We start from the raw sequence: 16,436 nt of genomic DNA, 5'->3' as shown, positions 1-16,436 counted from the left end.
AGTCGTTCTTCTGTGAGACCAGAGACACCAGCGCTTCTGCAATATCCGCGCATACACCAATGATTCTGGGGTGACACTATCACTGCTTGTCCTTCTTTGGACTACGTAGCTATAACAAATTGTATTTCGTCAAAGTTGCTCAGGTTTTTAGACTTTCCAATTTTTCCTGATTTTATCACATCACTCTATAATCGTCTAATATATTGCTCCTCCACTAAAAGAATGTTGTTCACTTAACCTGTCATGTGAGTTTTTTATTTTTTATAAATATGGAACTTTAACTACTGTGATTATAACGTCAGTTTTTATTTTTATGTCTTTTTAGGAAATACAACTTACCTCTGGGAGTTTCTGTTAGATCTGCTTCAAGATAAGAACACTTGCCCTAGATATATTAAGTGGACGCAGAGGGAGAAGGGCATCTTTAAGCTCGTGGACTCCAAAGCTGTTTCAAAACTTTGGGGAAAACACAAGAACAAACCTGATATGAATTATGAGACTATGGGCCGAGCCTTGAGGTAACCGAGCAAGCATGCTGATCCTTTTTAAAATCCAGTATGTGTGTACATTCACCTGCCTTATATAAGACTGTCATGTCAGCTATATTGCTTCTGTGCAGCACCAAAAGTACAGTGTGTACACTAGAAAACAATTACAGATTAGGATTAATAGTAATCATGAATTCAAGGTAGTATTGTTTCATTGTTTGTATAATCTTGCTAAGTTAGATTCTTTTTATTTATGTGTCTTGTAAAATTAATGTAAACTCCGAAATACATTTCATGCTATTGTTTTTGTAGGTATTACTATCAAAGAGGAATTCTAGCAAAAGTGGAAGGCCAGCGACTGGTGTACCAGTTCAAGGAGATGCCCAAGAACATAGTGGTTATAGAAGATGAGAAAAGTGAATCCTGCGTGGAAGAGATGGTGTCTCCTGCAGATGACAAGTCTCTGGAGCGTGTATCTATGCCCTCAGATGGAATTATTAAAATGACAATGCCGTCTCGTCTGGAGAAAAGCCCGACCCAGCAGAATTCACCCCGGAAGCCCCGATTTGCCAACTTGGCTTCTCCTGGGAGTGAGACAGCTCCTACCTCTCCTAACAGCACAACACCAACCCCAGCGCCGAGGTTTGTTTACAAATTCCATTGGTCAACTTTTTACACATTTTGTTAGAAACATTGAAAATGAGCAAAAAAAAACTTATATAGCCCGCATTAATTGCCGTTCCAAAAATTGTGGCATCGGAAGTCATCTGACCTCAGGGCAAAGCATTACATGATCCGTGAGCTAAAAGTGTATTAGATGGAACAAGTTAAATTTTAATGTAAATTAGATTTCATTTTGGTAATTCTCAAATGCAAGTAAAGTAAACCTACAGGTAATATTTGGTGTTTTATCTGATCCCAAATAGGAGCGATCCAAAACGATGAGTCCACACAGGAGGGGTTGGATCCCCTTTTTAACCTGTTACAAGTGATGATGTGTGTAAGAGTCATGATTGATTGCAATTAGGCTTTTTTTTATTATAATCACACTGGATTATGTGTATGTATTCTTGGTTGTTCTTAGGGATGGGGGCAGAGATCAGTTTATTATAAGTGTGAGTTTATGAAGAAAATCTAGAATGTGGGAAGAAAGGAAATTGGATGAATCTGTTATTTCTTAATTGCTATAAAGAGCTCCCAAAATATAAATATAAATATATAAAATTATTTTTTTTTTTGGGTAAGGGGCTGATGGGTTTTGAGCCCCTATCACATTTTGTTTGCTGTCTTTTTATTTTCTCTTTCAACACCTGTTGTTGGTGATAACTACTTAATGTTTCTCCAATGTTGGTAAAAAATACTTTATCTATTGGGCAGACAGTGACCAGTAAATCTACCTAGTCATAGAAAAAAATAACTATTCCCTACTCTATAAAAAAACAATTTACCTTTCAGACATTCTTTAGTACTGACAGATCATTCTGAATTTTAACCATTTAAGCTATATACATGTAGCTGATGACATGAAGATTGCAGGCAGCCTATTATATAAAACAGAGTAAAGACAATGTAACTTCCAAATAATGTTTCCTATCACTTTTCGGAGACATCTTTCAAACCATTTTTTTTTTTTTGGTCTGAGGTGGTTAGTGATAGTTCTGCTATAAACTGTCTGATCCTTAATTATATCCCAAGAGTTTAATGCAATACATGTAAAGGAAATGATTTATTATAGAAAAAAATGTAGTATCAGTAGCATGCAAATCCATTTTGAACCTACGGCCTTCTTTTTCATAAGGGCGTCTGGTGAAAGCTGATACAATTAGCTCAATAAATGATATACATATTTGAAGGTTTTTCTATTTTTGAGTGTAATCCAAAGCATTCGACCTATATTAAATATTGTTTCATGTTTTTACCAGGACTGTCCGTGTTGCAATGCAAGTGCCTCTCGTGATGGCGTCCCTAGGACAAAAGATATCCACATTGGCCGTCCAGTCTATGAACACCGGAACCCCCTTGATGGCAAACACCAGCCCTACAACTGGTACAGCACCGAAGGTTGTCATTCAAACAATACCTACCATGATGCCAGCTTCCACAGAAAGTGACAAATTCACAGTGCAGCCTGCCAAAATCATTACTATCCCAACTACTCAGCTCACCCAGTGTCAGCTCCAAACCAAGCCTAATCTGAGTGGAGCAGCGGGTTTAAATCTCATGGGCACCCCGCTGACTGTCAGAGCACTAACTCCTGTGTCGATTGCCCATGGCACCCCTGTTATGAGACTAGCAATGCCAGCGCAACAAGCCCGCTGTCAGACACCACCACGAGTAATCAGCACCCTTATTAAAGGACCTGACGTGAAGTCTGACATAGTGGTGAGCAGGCCAGACGGAGAAATGAAGACATTTCAGTTGGTGAAAGATGACAAACCTGCAGACACAGGCAAAACAGTAACACATGTTGTGGTTGTTAGTGCTCCTTCCTCTGGTCTCACCTTGCCAGTGACTGTCAAACAAGAAGGGACGGTGGTGTGTGATAAATGAGACATTCCATCCGTCATGTTTTGGGTCAAACTGACAATAAAATAAACTTTATTTCCTGGAGTGAAGGGAGAAGGTTCAAGTCCTGTGAGACTATAAAGCAAAGACAGATCATGTGTATACGTGGAGTTTCAAAGAAATGAACATTTTACTGGAGTTTTTCCTATGTTTTCAGTGGGATCTGTGCCCAAACACGCTGATGGGAATAATGCCTCTAACACATTTACAGCTAAGGAAAACAAAAACTAAAGGGACCAAAGCGTTCATTAACACATAAATATATATAGATCTATATATTTTCTAGGTTACATTAGGTAAAAAGTCGAACACTAAAATTACTTTTCAGAGTGGCTGTTTGTTTTCCCAAAGTAGAAACTCAAGATTAGGTCAACGTGGCAATTGTAAATTATAACTTTTTTTTGTTTTCTAAATTTTTTTATTATTATTATTGCTTTATATTTACAGTATATATAATTTCTTTTTAATACCAGCAATTTATACCACTGTGTACAAATAGCCCTCTCTTAACCGGTGCTATGTTAAAACCTCTGCAAAGGCAAGTATGTGCATGCAGAGAGAGAGCAAGATGAGACTCCCGTTTAAGTTTGTGAAAAGAAAAGTGCAAATGAAATTTGGAACTGAGAATTTAGAAAGCATATTTCATATGAAAGCCTTAGACTGAGTCAGTTTTATTTTTGTTTCCTTAAAATAAGCTAATGGGCTTGTTTTGTGTAAAGCAATCTTTTTATATATAAATATATTCTAGAAAACATGGAGGAAAATCTTGTACCTAGCACAGTATTGGCATAGAATTAACTGTAACATATTTTATATGGTAGTTAAAAATCTGACACTTTTGTTTTCTTTTTTTTTTTATCTTCATGGCTGAAATAGTCTACATATGAGAGGGTGAGATTGGGGACATCACAACAAAAGGCAAGCTGGCCTTTTAGGGTAACATGCTTTTGTCACCACAATCAATGCATACATTTCAATTTTTGCTATCTGTTTGGAAAGGTCATTGCACGCATGAGTTTTTTTTTTTTTCGGAGAGAAAGATGTTTGGAGCCTGCTATTTTGTTAGTTATGATGGGGACACTTTAGGGAGGGTTGGGGACAAAGTACCAGTGTTCAGAATGAACTACAATAGTTTGTATATTCAACATTTGAAGTATATTCTATTTTGTTGTACTCTTGTTTCAAAGTGTATTCAAGTAGATTTTACTGCAATATAGAAAGTTAATTTCATTGTGTCTCCTTATTGAACATTTATGTTTCTTGTATACATGTTACTCCTCGTGTATGTAACCCAAAAAAGTACCTTTCCATAAATAGCTCCCTCTTTATTGCTAAATATAGTAGTGCTATATTTGTTTTGCTGGTAAATTAACCTATTAATCCTACAAGTTTCTGCTTTTGTGATTGAGTGCCAACACGAACCAAAGGCCTCCATTTCATCTGTAGTGTTGTCTGTCACCCTCCTGTGTGTGTGTGTGTACTGGGGACCTACAGGAAATTTTCCCAGTGTGCCCAGAGCTTTCTTGTCACCGCAGGGTTTAATATTCTCTTGAGTGGTGTGGTCTAACTTCACAGGACCTGAACTCTGGAAGTTTTGACAAAATAAGCCAGAGGACAAAGGAATGTTCACCGGTATTGTCCTGAGGTAGGGTTTTCTTTTTTCAGGACAACTCCTTCTTCATAATTAAAGTATGTATATAGGGAAACTTTCTTTAGTTTTTGATAGTGAATCACTGGTGATATTTCCTTCACTCCATAGGAGATTGTAGGAAATCTCCCTAAGTGTTGAGCATTTCTTTGAGACTTGTCTTAAAAATAGATGTCCAAAATGAACGATTTCTTCTTATTTACTGTTCTGGGGACAGCACTATGTTCAGCAGGACAGATGCGGATAAATCTAAGATGGCAAAAAAAGACGATCTAACCCTTCCCTATTCGCTTACCTGGTGATGCACTTTACTAGGTTGCCCACTATGGTAATTGGAATATTGCACTCCCTCCTTTCTTGCACCCTCTTGTTAGTTACATTATTTTTCTGACCTGTCACTGTCTTCATTATTGGTCAGTTACAGCCAGAAGCTCAGTCACACATTTCCTGCAGTCTGTATCAGCTGCCTTTAAATTGGAACAGCAATCCATGAAAACTATAAGTAATAGACGTCTCCATTGTTTATTTAATATAGGTTTCCAAGGCTCTGCTAATCAGCTGCTGTTCTTCTAAAGACAAAGGTGGTGCACAGGGTGATTAACTTTGATCATTATACCCATATAAAAACAAAAAATATGCTGCTTTCCCCACAATCAAAACTCATGTTCTATGTACTTGCTCTAGTAAAAAGAAAGTTTTGAAGTGGATCAGTATTGCAGCTAGGCAACTAGTAAGTTTTAGAGTTAGAGGTCAGCAATGGCCACCTCCAAGAAGGATGAAAAGAAGGATGTTGCTTAAATAATGGTCAGTACAAAAAATGTCCCCTCTGCAGATGGCTAAAAAGCTTTTGGTGGCAATGGTTGCTTTACCTGGAACCTGAGATTACCTTCTGCTGCACTGGACCCCTTCGCAATATCTGGAGCCTTCTTCAGTGACCTGCAACAATATGTAAATATGAAACCATCACAGCTCAGTTTTATCTGGTTTCCTGACCCTCAGGTAAAAGATTGTATCAATTTACTGTAAAAAGCTCTGATCTAATATGGAGTTTTTATAGTGTGTCACAAGGGCAACCAGGTTTGTTAATTGTGCAGCCCATTTAAGTGTCTAGGTTGCTCCAATGCACTGTTTCTGTACATCTAATTTCTCATTTCTAATCATGGAGGCTCAGTGTCACATCTAGGATAGACTGACATATAGAAACTTTACTAGGGTGTGCCGTCTTTTTTTGTCATTTATTGCTGTAAAGTCACAACCACTGCTAACCTGCGTGTGAATAGGAGTCAGGAATGTTAATCTTTTAAGGAATATAAATGCCTTCCAAAGAAACAAGATGGAACTAGACAGCTGTACAATCATTGAATACTAATGGTGAAAAAATCACCAGTATTACCTGACCATTTATCAGAATAATATTATTCTCCTTTCCCCTTGGCTTCCATGACAGTGTTGATCTATTCCCTAATTGGAAAATTGCGGGGCATTTCATTTCTCCAAGAACAAGTGTCTTCAATCTCAGACTGAGGATCCTGAGGTGTAGGCAGATTTCCTCAGACCTCTTCCATCCTCTCATCTCATGTAGACTTTTAAAATCAAGTTAAAGAACTTGCTACAGGGAGCAATGCTTCCCTCCTTTAATGTTTATTGTATTGGCCAAGGATGTGTACGTTTACAGTCACCATATCCAAACAGGTCTTTGATACACTGTCCCACCAGTGAAACATTTCTGTTATTTTATGCTATTCACAAAACGCCTTGATGTTGTGGTTTATGGTATGAAATTATAATTTGCTGTGGATGAAGCTCACAATCAATGTTGCCAGTTGTTAGGCATTCTGTTTTCCAGTGTTAGAACAAACAAGTGAACATTCATCAGCAGCAGCCCTATTTTTCAATTGGTTGGAGCTCAGTATTTCTCAGAGAAAATAGAGCACACCCTTCTTCAAAGTGACTGCTTCCTCATACATTGCATCCCGTAATCCTGCTCCTAGGTAGCAATTTAGTTACTGACCACAGCAAGAACCTCACCTCCAGGGCCCAGTAACTACTTTGAATACTCAATTACATGGTGCTTTGTATTTGGAGTGCCGCTCAAACTTTCTCTGCAATGGATGGTATATGTACGCTTCAAGACAAGACTTTACAGATTGGCTGCATTTTGAAAAGTTTGACTTTGAAGCTTTCTTTGTAAAGCTTTGATTAGGCTTTCAGCATAGAGAGCTTACTGAAGTAAAACTGGTGAAGCCAATAAAATATATCCAAGTACATAAAACATACATCATGTGGAATGACAAAAAAAAAAAAAACTTTTTTTTTTGTAAGTGGATTTTTTATTTGCACAGTAACAAACAATAGAGTACTTTGGTCTTATCAAATCCCTTCTAATACAATTAACAATATTGTCATTACCTCTCAAAAGAAATAGACTGTAATCTGGAATTTCACATTCCATTGAAATAGAGAACATTTAGGTGTCCTGAAATTCTATAAAACTAAACAAAATACGGTTAGGATTAAAGGTAAAATCAGTGTTGATTACTGACATGAAAACACATCTGCATTGAGGATTAATGTGATTCAGGCAGTTCCTTCTAAATAAGGAACCCTCAGGATGTGAACATTCAGCTTCTTGTATGTATAGCTTAAGAATACACCGACTTGAGGTCAGGGTACAACATTGCAACTGGCAAATCTTCTATTGCACTTCAAAATATTTTATGGTTACAAAGAAGTGTTGGCTAATCCTAGAAACTCTTAAAATTAAATAAATATTACTAGTTAATAGTTTTTATGTAGAAAAATAAATACTTTGAGATCGTGACATTTAAATGACTAACAACCCGATACAGTAAACTGAATGGATGTGCACTTCTTTACAAAAAAGGCATTTGGTTTAGAAAATGCTACAACCCAGTGAAAAAAAAAATTATATATACATACACATACAGGGGACATAAAAAAGAATTATATGTAACCTACATGGATAAGTTTACCTTGCATAACGCACACGTATGCAAACCACATAGTTTTATCAGCATAATAAAATACCTTATCATAAATTCTTTATATTTTAAAGCCATTAATAATTAGGAGTAATTTGTTTATAGGGCTCATAGAGGTGACGTGATATTATGCATGCTGTGACATCTGCTCAGTACTGCCTCACAGTGACCAAACTAGAACCCCTTTCTATTACTTTACTACTTGGTTCATACTGTAATTTTAGTGGTTTTGCAAGAATTTTTTACCCAATATACAGATATTCACATAGTTCTCGAGAAGATTTTTTTTAAAATAAATCAGGAAGCTTGTCAAAAAGTGAATGACTAATTGCCTTCAGGGAACCTGGGGTCACGTACTAAAAATGCTATAGTTCCCTTTGAACAGATACCATACAAATCCCACCAAACGTCTTCGCAAAAACACCACCAATTCTGCAATAAACTTTGAAAATAATGTGAAGGTTCATCAGGAAATGTCCCATGCACATACAGTGTAAGAACTTGCATCACTTTTCACCAACTACAGTTCAGAGTCCATCATCTATAACAACCTCTCTGGGTCCATGTTGAAACTGAAGTCACAGATCAGGGAAAGGTGATCTGATGGGTAGGTGAAAGATGGCAGCCTGTTTGGCCCAATCTGCTCTTCTGTAAGCAGACTCAAGGCAGCATTAACTTTCAGAGCATGCTTGGAATACCAAATATAATCTAAGGTATCGCAGGACTCTCCCGTGGGTCGGATTTTCCAGGTTGTGTAGGGAGGTTCGGTCTCACCATCTTCACTGAGCACCTTGTAGGCACTGTTCAGATTCAGGCTTGAGGAAGCAAACCGTTTATATACTTCCTCTGTTGGATCTGCATTGAAGTCCCCACATACAACTAGGGGAGTTTTGGCCCCTTGTGTGAGCGATTCCAGATTCCGCAAGAGATCAGAGCCCTGTGCAAGCCTGAATCTCTCCCACCCAGTGCGGGCCTTCAGGTGGGTAACAGCAATGCACACCGGTCTGCCAGTCTGTTTACACTGCAAGATTTCTGCAATAGCCACTTGGTTTGTTTTCAGTGACCGAGCAGACAACCTGAATTTGGCACTGCTGATCAGCTGAAATCTGTCTTGTAAAAAGAACAAGGCACAGCCATCAGGCCCATTGTTGCGCTCGACATCAAGGCAGGGGGACCATGGCTTTGCTAGAAAAGTGCATTGGTAACCTAATCTACTGAGTATTGGCTGGAAAGTATCAAAATAGTGGTCCACTTCCTGCAGGCACAAGACGTCAGGGCGATAAATAAGGATCTCCTCCAAGATCAGGTACTTTCTTTCCTCCCACTTCAGTGCTTCCATTGGACACTTGATAAAGTTATCTTTGCCTTCTCCAAGGGCTGCCAAGAAAGAAGCAACACCGGCAGGTTAGCAATGCATCTCATCAACTCATCTTCACTAAGCAAAGCAGTTCTATTACTGCTATTAGGAGCAACTGTGAGAAAAATATAAATCTAAAATCTTGGTGACAAGTACAACACAGAGGGGAATACCCCTCGAATGGTAAAACTTGTTCTGAGAATCATTGCATGCTTATTTTGGGTTCGTGATTGAAAACAGACAATAACAGGCAAGTAGCATTTTCAGAATGAAGTCAAACAGCAACTTTCACCAACTACTGTAATACAATAAACATTTCTCACCACCTGATCACCAGGTACGTTCCAATGTTGTTGACTTGTGACAGTAGTATACAAAGCATCAGAATCCTGATCAATTTTATGAGGTCAAAACCAACACTTTGATACTCTTGCTTGCCTAAAAAAAATTATCTTTGGTAAATGGATTGAATACAATATTCTTAATGTCTGTCTGGAGTTCACAGTAGACCGTCATGGACCTCCCAAACTTTCCAATTTTAGCTTCCACTGAACATGGAGAGCATTATTCCAGAGATGCATGCTTGCCCCTGGCTTTTCTTGTGAAAGCACTTGAACGTTTTTGAATAGGATTTTTATTCCATTGTGCCACGAAGAAGTGTACACCTTGCTTGTCCAGCCCAATGAATCCACATGAGACCGTAAGAGGACTCTGTGTACCATTAAGGCTGTGCTCAGCAGACAGCAGCAAGTTTGATTAGTTTCCCATAGCCCACATACACCCGTCCTTTATATTATTTCACAGACATGGTGAGAATGGCACACTGTTTTTACATATGTGATCATTTTTACATGACATACCTTGAGCAAGGATATTCCACTGCATCACCCTGAAAGGGTGGGGGCTGTTGCAATCTTCTCTGTGGTAGACAAATTCTCTATTGAGCCGAGGAGGTCTTTCCTTAAGGGCAGCTTGGCATTCCTCCAGAAGATCGTTGGGATCCAGTGGTTCCAGTTGGTCATGCTCCGACTGTTCCAGGTAGTCCTGAGGCTGAGGGATGGCTGCAGTGCTGCTGAGAGTCTTGGCAAGAGCACTGTACAGGCGACTAGTACTGTTTCCCATGGAACAGACTGGAAAAAGAAGAAGTCAATTGTTAAAGCTGACCCCAGTGAAACAGTGGGGATTAAAAACATAACGGCACTAAGAAAAATATACAAAAGGATATAGGTTTTAATAGACAATCTGACTGAGCCATGAATAAAGAGACAATCAAAACTGTACTTGGATCAATGTGAGAATTCAAAAATGAGAAATTTTATTTACACCATATTAGCTGCTTACCCTATACACAGACAAACACCAATACTGGGACCTTGAGCATTAGAGAACAGCAAATATTAGCACAAAATATCCTGCTATAAGTAGCACAGACAACAAAGTGGATTTTATGGCAAGAATTACTCCGTTTTCACACATGCACAGTAAAATATTTTTTTTTCTTATAAAAATATAAAATGTTGAGCTTTTAGTAGAGAAATCAAGGCGTTTCTTTCCAAATGGTGAGAATGGTCAAGTTTAATGCACCTCACTTTGGAGCAAACAAAATACTTTAGGTTAACTGAATGTCAGAATTCTAGATCTACAGTATTTGTTTTTATCTATATAAATATTTCTGAAATTCCAGTAAATAGATAGTGCTTGGATATGGGCTTAAGATCTGCCTCATTAGACCACTTTATTCAGTGTGGTTTTCTCCGAGGACACAAAGGCAGTAGAGGAGCTGATGGGTACTTTTCAGTATGAGGTGCCTGCAGTTAGACAGTTCTGTGTGATGTATGTACATAGCCAGGGACATATAGGACACAGTACAAACATATTGATGTAGAAAGAAGATGCTGAACACAAGTCGACTTGTCACAACCAGAGGAGAAGACATGAAAGAGTCCCAGGATAAGATATTTTCTGTCTAAAAGTAACTGCTAAAGGGCAGCAACATAGTAAGCTGGAGGGAAGTCCTCTCTTCCTGAAGAGTTTTAATTTGTATTTCTGCAATCAAAATTGCTACTAAATTTTCTGGATACAAAAAATTCCAATTTTTAAAAAATCTACACTAGAAATAAAATTCAGTTTAAGACACTAAAGTCAGGTAGAGTAACCATATATACTTTAGGATGCACATGTACCTTCACGAATGTGGAGCACTGAAGATTCATATGCCCTACCTTGAGCAGATACAACATGGTATCCAGTAATCCTTGTGGAGATTGGAATAGCAATCTGTACATCCATTCTGCCTGAATAGTCTGTCACACCAAATGGACACAATTCACAAACCAAACCACTGTCCTCTATCCTCCAGTCAGTGTGGAAGGGTTTATATCACCTTGCCACTAAGTCTGTCTAAACCCCATCAGTGGATAAGTTAAACACGTCAGACCATAAGCCACACAAGTGACCGACAAGGGCATCCGTCTGTCTGATGTTCTACATACAGCTTGCTGGCTTTCTATGTGTTCGGAGAGAGCAGACCTAGAGACTTGTGCAACTTTCCCAGCAAACTATTTCTATGATATTATGTAGACCTCAGGAGTCGTGTTTAGAACCTGAAGTGAATCAGGATCTTGAAGGTTTTTGTGATTTTGTCCACCACTTCCATTTCCTGAGATACAGCAGGAAGTGACAGACGTATCCACAGATTTCCCTCACTTTATATCCTGGTGACTGTGCCCAACAAAACATTGGGTGCATTCTCTACAGAGTCAAAAGGAGCAATAAAAAGCTGAGGTTATAACTAGTCACTCGACCGGTCCACAGAATCACAGTGTTGAGGTATATATAGGATAGAATACTTTTGGCCATATAGCTGTCACCCTGGCTTTACTACTGAGCTTACAGACATCCTAGTAGCGAAGCTAGGACAAAAACCCTGTACCTTGACCTTGTAAAATTAATCAATGGGAGGAGGGAATCTGATGCAATAATAAACATTTGGCAATACACAACTGCTTACACACTGGAACTTCTCAAATGACATTCTGTAACATGACCACCCACATACAAACCTCCCTGTGCAATGCATTCTGTGCTCACAGGTTTTGCTATGGTGCTCTCTGTACATAGAGTAGTCATGTGACCTCATTCCTATCCATCTAGGCTTTCTTCTAGTTGCTGACCAGAGTAGGGCAAGTGTTGAGAATGGAACGTCAGGCAACAGGCCTGACGAGGAAAGGGTCTTGGTAAGTGATGAGGTTGGGAGCACTATAAGTCTTTTTCCCTCCCTGAGGGTTTTTAAACACCAATACTGCCTCAGTGTTTAGCAGTACAAAAAAATGTAAAGCATTGCATTAGCACACAGAGGTTTGCATTCACAGTAACATACAGGGAAAGGAAAACAAATGTCACTGCATAAAGACAGTTTTTTTTTATTTAAATATTGAAGAATGGGGGGGGGGGGGGGGGTCATCGAGGTCTCTGGTGAGGCTCCTGGGTAATCTCTGTCCCACCATTCTTTACATAAGCCAACCCCTCCATTACTCTAATAGTGTCTTGTGCTCCGTGTCCAAACATCAAAACTATTCCATCAATGAAAATTTTACAAACCAAAAAATACAAAATGTATTTAAAAAAATACTCCTCTACATTGCCCCACCCCTAAAGTTTTGCATGCAAAACACCCTGAATAGCAATAATCTAAACTTTTTACCTCACTAAACATTGCAGTGTAAAGCTGCATCTGTAAGTGGCCCCAAGTTGTGTTTTAAACAGTGTGCCACAAAAGCACAAACAGCAATGTTTGGTTCTGGCCAAAAGCATTACACAGGAAGAGGCGTCTAAAAATATCGCTGTGCCCGGTTACAGCCAGCAGAGACGGTTACACAAGATTATATTTGTTTAATTTAGCAGAGCCCAGGCCCCTCCTTAAAACCTATGCTGCTTAACCTCTATGACCTTGGCTGGCATGCCAACAATAAATACTGCTTTATCACTGCTTTGCCAGCCAGCAGCGTGGTATGGCTGATCCCCAGGATACAATCTTCCCCTCTTCAGTGGCATTGACCTGAAAAACAGCCATGAAGGAAGAAATAAGCGACACTTGACTAAACCCACCCCCTGCAGCTAATGGACACCTACACTGCAAATGTCACTGAAAACCATGCAGAGTAAAGCCAAATCTGACATACACACCTGAGGAGAGCTGTCAATGTTACCAGCTTACAGGGCGCTGCGTGTTCCTAGCAGGACATCATGAAATTTAAACTTCATGGTCACATGAACACGCCATCTATAGAATGGGACACAGCGACATCTAGTGGCAAACAACGTACACTACAAGGACCTCATTCCTAAATAGGTAATGGGCTAATAGAGTGCCAACATTATCATTTTTACATTGCAGCCACAGATATTAGTTGGGAGTTTCAAGGAAAAGAAAAGACAAACAGTAACAGGTAAGTTAAGCTAGTTGAAGGAAAAAAATTTTTTTTGTTTTTAACAAACATTTTAGTCTTTCTGCCAAATTTATTTTGGCAGCTTGCAAATTGAATATATCAATTTCAACCTAAACAGGGCACCAAGATAGTTTGACAAGGACAGGAAGGAAACTGAAAAACCGTAACAGACTATCAGTCAAAACTGATTCAATATTTTCTTTGTATGCGTTAAGGTGGTAAATACATTTAGGCTCAATGGGCCTCACATGAGAGTTAGCTGCAACTAGAACATATAGGAGGGGAATATGGAAGAAATCACAACTAAAATAAAGTGATAAAGCAAGACAACCCATGACATAAGGACTTCTGAAATTTTCCTATCAAACCTCCTTAGTGTCAGTAATGAGACACTACAACAGACAGTCAGCAATCACAGCTCCTTGGAATCTTCTGAGCTGTCAATGCAAACTATTATTGGAATTAGCCAAAAGGAAAACATGTGACATGTTCTGTCCAGGTGAACGGTTTACATTCCAACTAGTGTCAGTACAGGAGAGTTATACCTGGACCTGAGCACCCTATGCCAGTCTGCCTGTCCTTGGCTTCATGACAAGGGTAGTATGTGCAGAATTCCATCTCTGACTGTATTGTGATCATTACATCAAGCCTGGACAAATCCAGGTGGTTTATATGCCAAATGTTAAAAGAAATACAAAAACCACGTGGGATATTTTGGATTCGGAACATTAATCAACCAAGTCCTGAATTTGAACTGAATTACAAGTTTGATCCAACTCTAAAAAAAGAAAAGAGCAACTGTGTGCATCTTTTCATTGTGGGGATTGTACATAAAGAACGCCTAGATTTCTAAATGATTTCAGTATGCATACATATAATAAACCACAAATAAAATGACCCCATCAGTGAGCGGATCATGTCCGTGTAAGAAAATCAGAGAGAAGCGCGTCTAATATATAATCGCCACCTCCGCCTGAACAAATAGTACAACTTGTGTGTATTAGACAAAGAGTCTGCTAAGACATCCTTTGGGTGCAATAAGGAACGCTGGAAGGTTTCTCAACGTATTACTAAATCTGTGTGTGCGTAATCAGATGAATCACTGTGCCAAAACAGGTTTATAATACAATAAATGCTCTTCCATCCGGAGACATTGCTACTGATGACTAAATGCCTGCTGCTAGTAAGAAGAAATATGGTAATCCTAATAACCAGCATTATTCTTTAGACCAAAGCTTGCTGATGTGGGCACCAAATGAACAAGCGCTGTACAGACAGCACCATTCTGGTCTATGGAGTGGATGAGCAAAAAGCACCCCACTGTGCCCGCCTCATTGGGCTATGAGGTTCTGATTACCAGTTCCCCATGCCAGGAAACACCATACAAGCAACTTCTACACACAGCAGCCCCATACAGAAGTAATGAGGGTGGCAGCAAGCGGTACATCTCACTGCTACCACATCTGTAGACTCTGGATCTTTAAGAACCAGAAATTTGCTGAGAAGGACTGAAAGGGCCCAACAAGGTGCCAGCCACCAAGCGTAGAACAGGATTGTTTAATCCCAAGGCAGGTCTGTACCAGTCCATGGAAAAGCACAGCAGCAGTTCATCAATCTAACAGAATTATTATTAATGAAAAGGATTTATATAGCACCAACATATTAGCCAGCGCTGTACATTAAAAAGGGGATGCAAATGACAGATACAGTGACACAGGAGGAGGGGACTCTGCCCTGAAGAGCTTACAATCTAGGAGGTGGGGGAGTAACTCACAATAGGAGGGGGGATAATGGATTGATGAGACAATTGGGGGGTCCGCTGTATAGCATATATACATCACCCTTCTTCCCAAGACGAGCATGACAGTTCAAATGTTGTGTACAAGTAGCTTTATATGTCATTCTATCACATTCTATCCTAATAGTGTTTGTAAAACAAGGCCAGTGATGGCCCTGACCCCGGCAATACTTGTACTAATACAGAGCTACTTCATCATGGCGGAGATGAGGGTACAATTATCATGCAGCACAGGATGTACTGATCAGTCACATCACACATTATAATAGATCACACACTGATCGCGACCGTTGCTGACATCACACACTGATCGCGACCGTTGCTGACATCACACTGCAGTACCTGCTAATGTCCCTGCATGCTCCCCTCCCCCACATATACTGCGGTTACATAATACAATGGAAGGACTCATCGGCCGCTTAATACACACAGCCTGGAACATTCAGCAGCTATTCATCTGAACACCACGTTCTAGGGGCCGCCATGGAACATTTTATATCTGTAGGACATTGATCGGTCAATCCTTTCCCTGCTATACCGGCCATACACCACCGATGTATGCGGGGCTCTATCACGGGACCTGCCAGCCGCCACAAGACCCGCACACGGCGGGCAACCACCTGTCCACGTGACCAGGCACTATTCATCACCCGATCACGTGACCCCCCCAAAGACTCACCTGCTCTCGGCACCGCTCTGGAGGGGCCCCCAGTTGCTGCGCCCGCCGGTACTGCTGCTGTCGTCGTAGTGTTCGTGTTAGACACCGCTTTAGCCGGTCCGTCCCCAAACCAGCCGGCCAGACTGTGGCAGCAGCCGAAGCTGGTGAGGGAGCCCAGTACTGGCGGTGAGAGCGGTCTGCTCCTCACCGGGGAGTGGTGTGGCTGCTGCCGCAGAGAGGAGGCGCACAGTGCGGGCACGTCTTTCAGCGCCGAGCACAGCCTCCCTGCCGCACTCTGATACATCCCCGCACTACTCCACCTAAAGGCCAATAAAGCTGAGCACAGCTTCGTGTCTCCGCACCCCGGTACACAACGCCTGAGAGCCGCTATGGCTCCCTTCTACTTTAATACCGGCTTCTCCGCCACTCAGCCCCGCCCACATTCACCCGACTGCGTCACAGGGCCCGCTGC

At 40.3% G+C, this 16,436-nt stretch overlaps 2 protein-coding genes across 6 annotated transcripts in view; one reads left to right on the top strand and one right to left on the bottom strand.

Moving 5' to 3' along the window:
• The window catches only part of ELF2 (E74 like ETS transcription factor 2), a 51,976-nt gene extending 47,587 nt beyond the window's left edge, over positions 1-4,389 (top strand). For 3 of the 4 annotated variants that reach the window (XM_072405837.1, XM_072405833.1, XM_072405836.1), the window contains 3 exons: positions 326-518; positions 801-1,130; positions 2,411-4,283. In XM_072405837.1, coding sequence (XP_072261938.1) covers positions 326-518; positions 801-1,130; positions 2,411-3,038 — 1,151 coding nt within the window. In that variant the 3' untranslated portion in view covers positions 3,039-4,283. Of the gene's footprint in view, positions 1-325; positions 519-800; positions 1,131-2,410 lie in introns of all 4 variants that reach the window. The other variant, XM_072405835.1, reaches the window with a different exon arrangement.
• A 2,619-nt stretch (positions 4,390-7,008) lies between these two features.
• Positions 7,009-16,403, bottom strand: NOCT (nocturnin). Of its 2 annotated transcripts, none has more exons than XM_072405838.1 (3): positions 15,986-16,403; positions 9,921-10,190; positions 7,009-9,080 (listed from the first exon to the last, which is right to left on the bottom strand). In XM_072405838.1, the coding sequence occupies exons 1-3, from the start codon at positions 16,266-16,268 to the stop codon at positions 8,245-8,247; spliced, it is 1,389 nt and encodes a 462-aa protein (XP_072261939.1). In that variant the 5' UTR covers positions 16,269-16,403; the 3' UTR covers positions 7,009-8,244. The 2 variants fall into 2 exon arrangements, with proteins under 2 accessions (XP_072261939.1, XP_072261940.1); XM_072405839.1 differs by lacking the exon at positions 15,986-16,403 and adding an exon at positions 11,283-12,473.
• Positions 16,404-16,436: the final 33 nt, after the last annotated feature.

This window comes from Pyxicephalus adspersus, chromosome 3 (assembly GCF_032062135.1).
Source record: "Pyxicephalus adspersus chromosome 3, UCB_Pads_2.0, whole genome shotgun sequence".
Lineage (NCBI taxonomy): Eukaryota > Metazoa > Chordata > Amphibia > Anura > Pyxicephalidae > Pyxicephalus > Pyxicephalus adspersus.
This window is presented reverse-complemented; position numbering and strand designations above follow the sequence as displayed.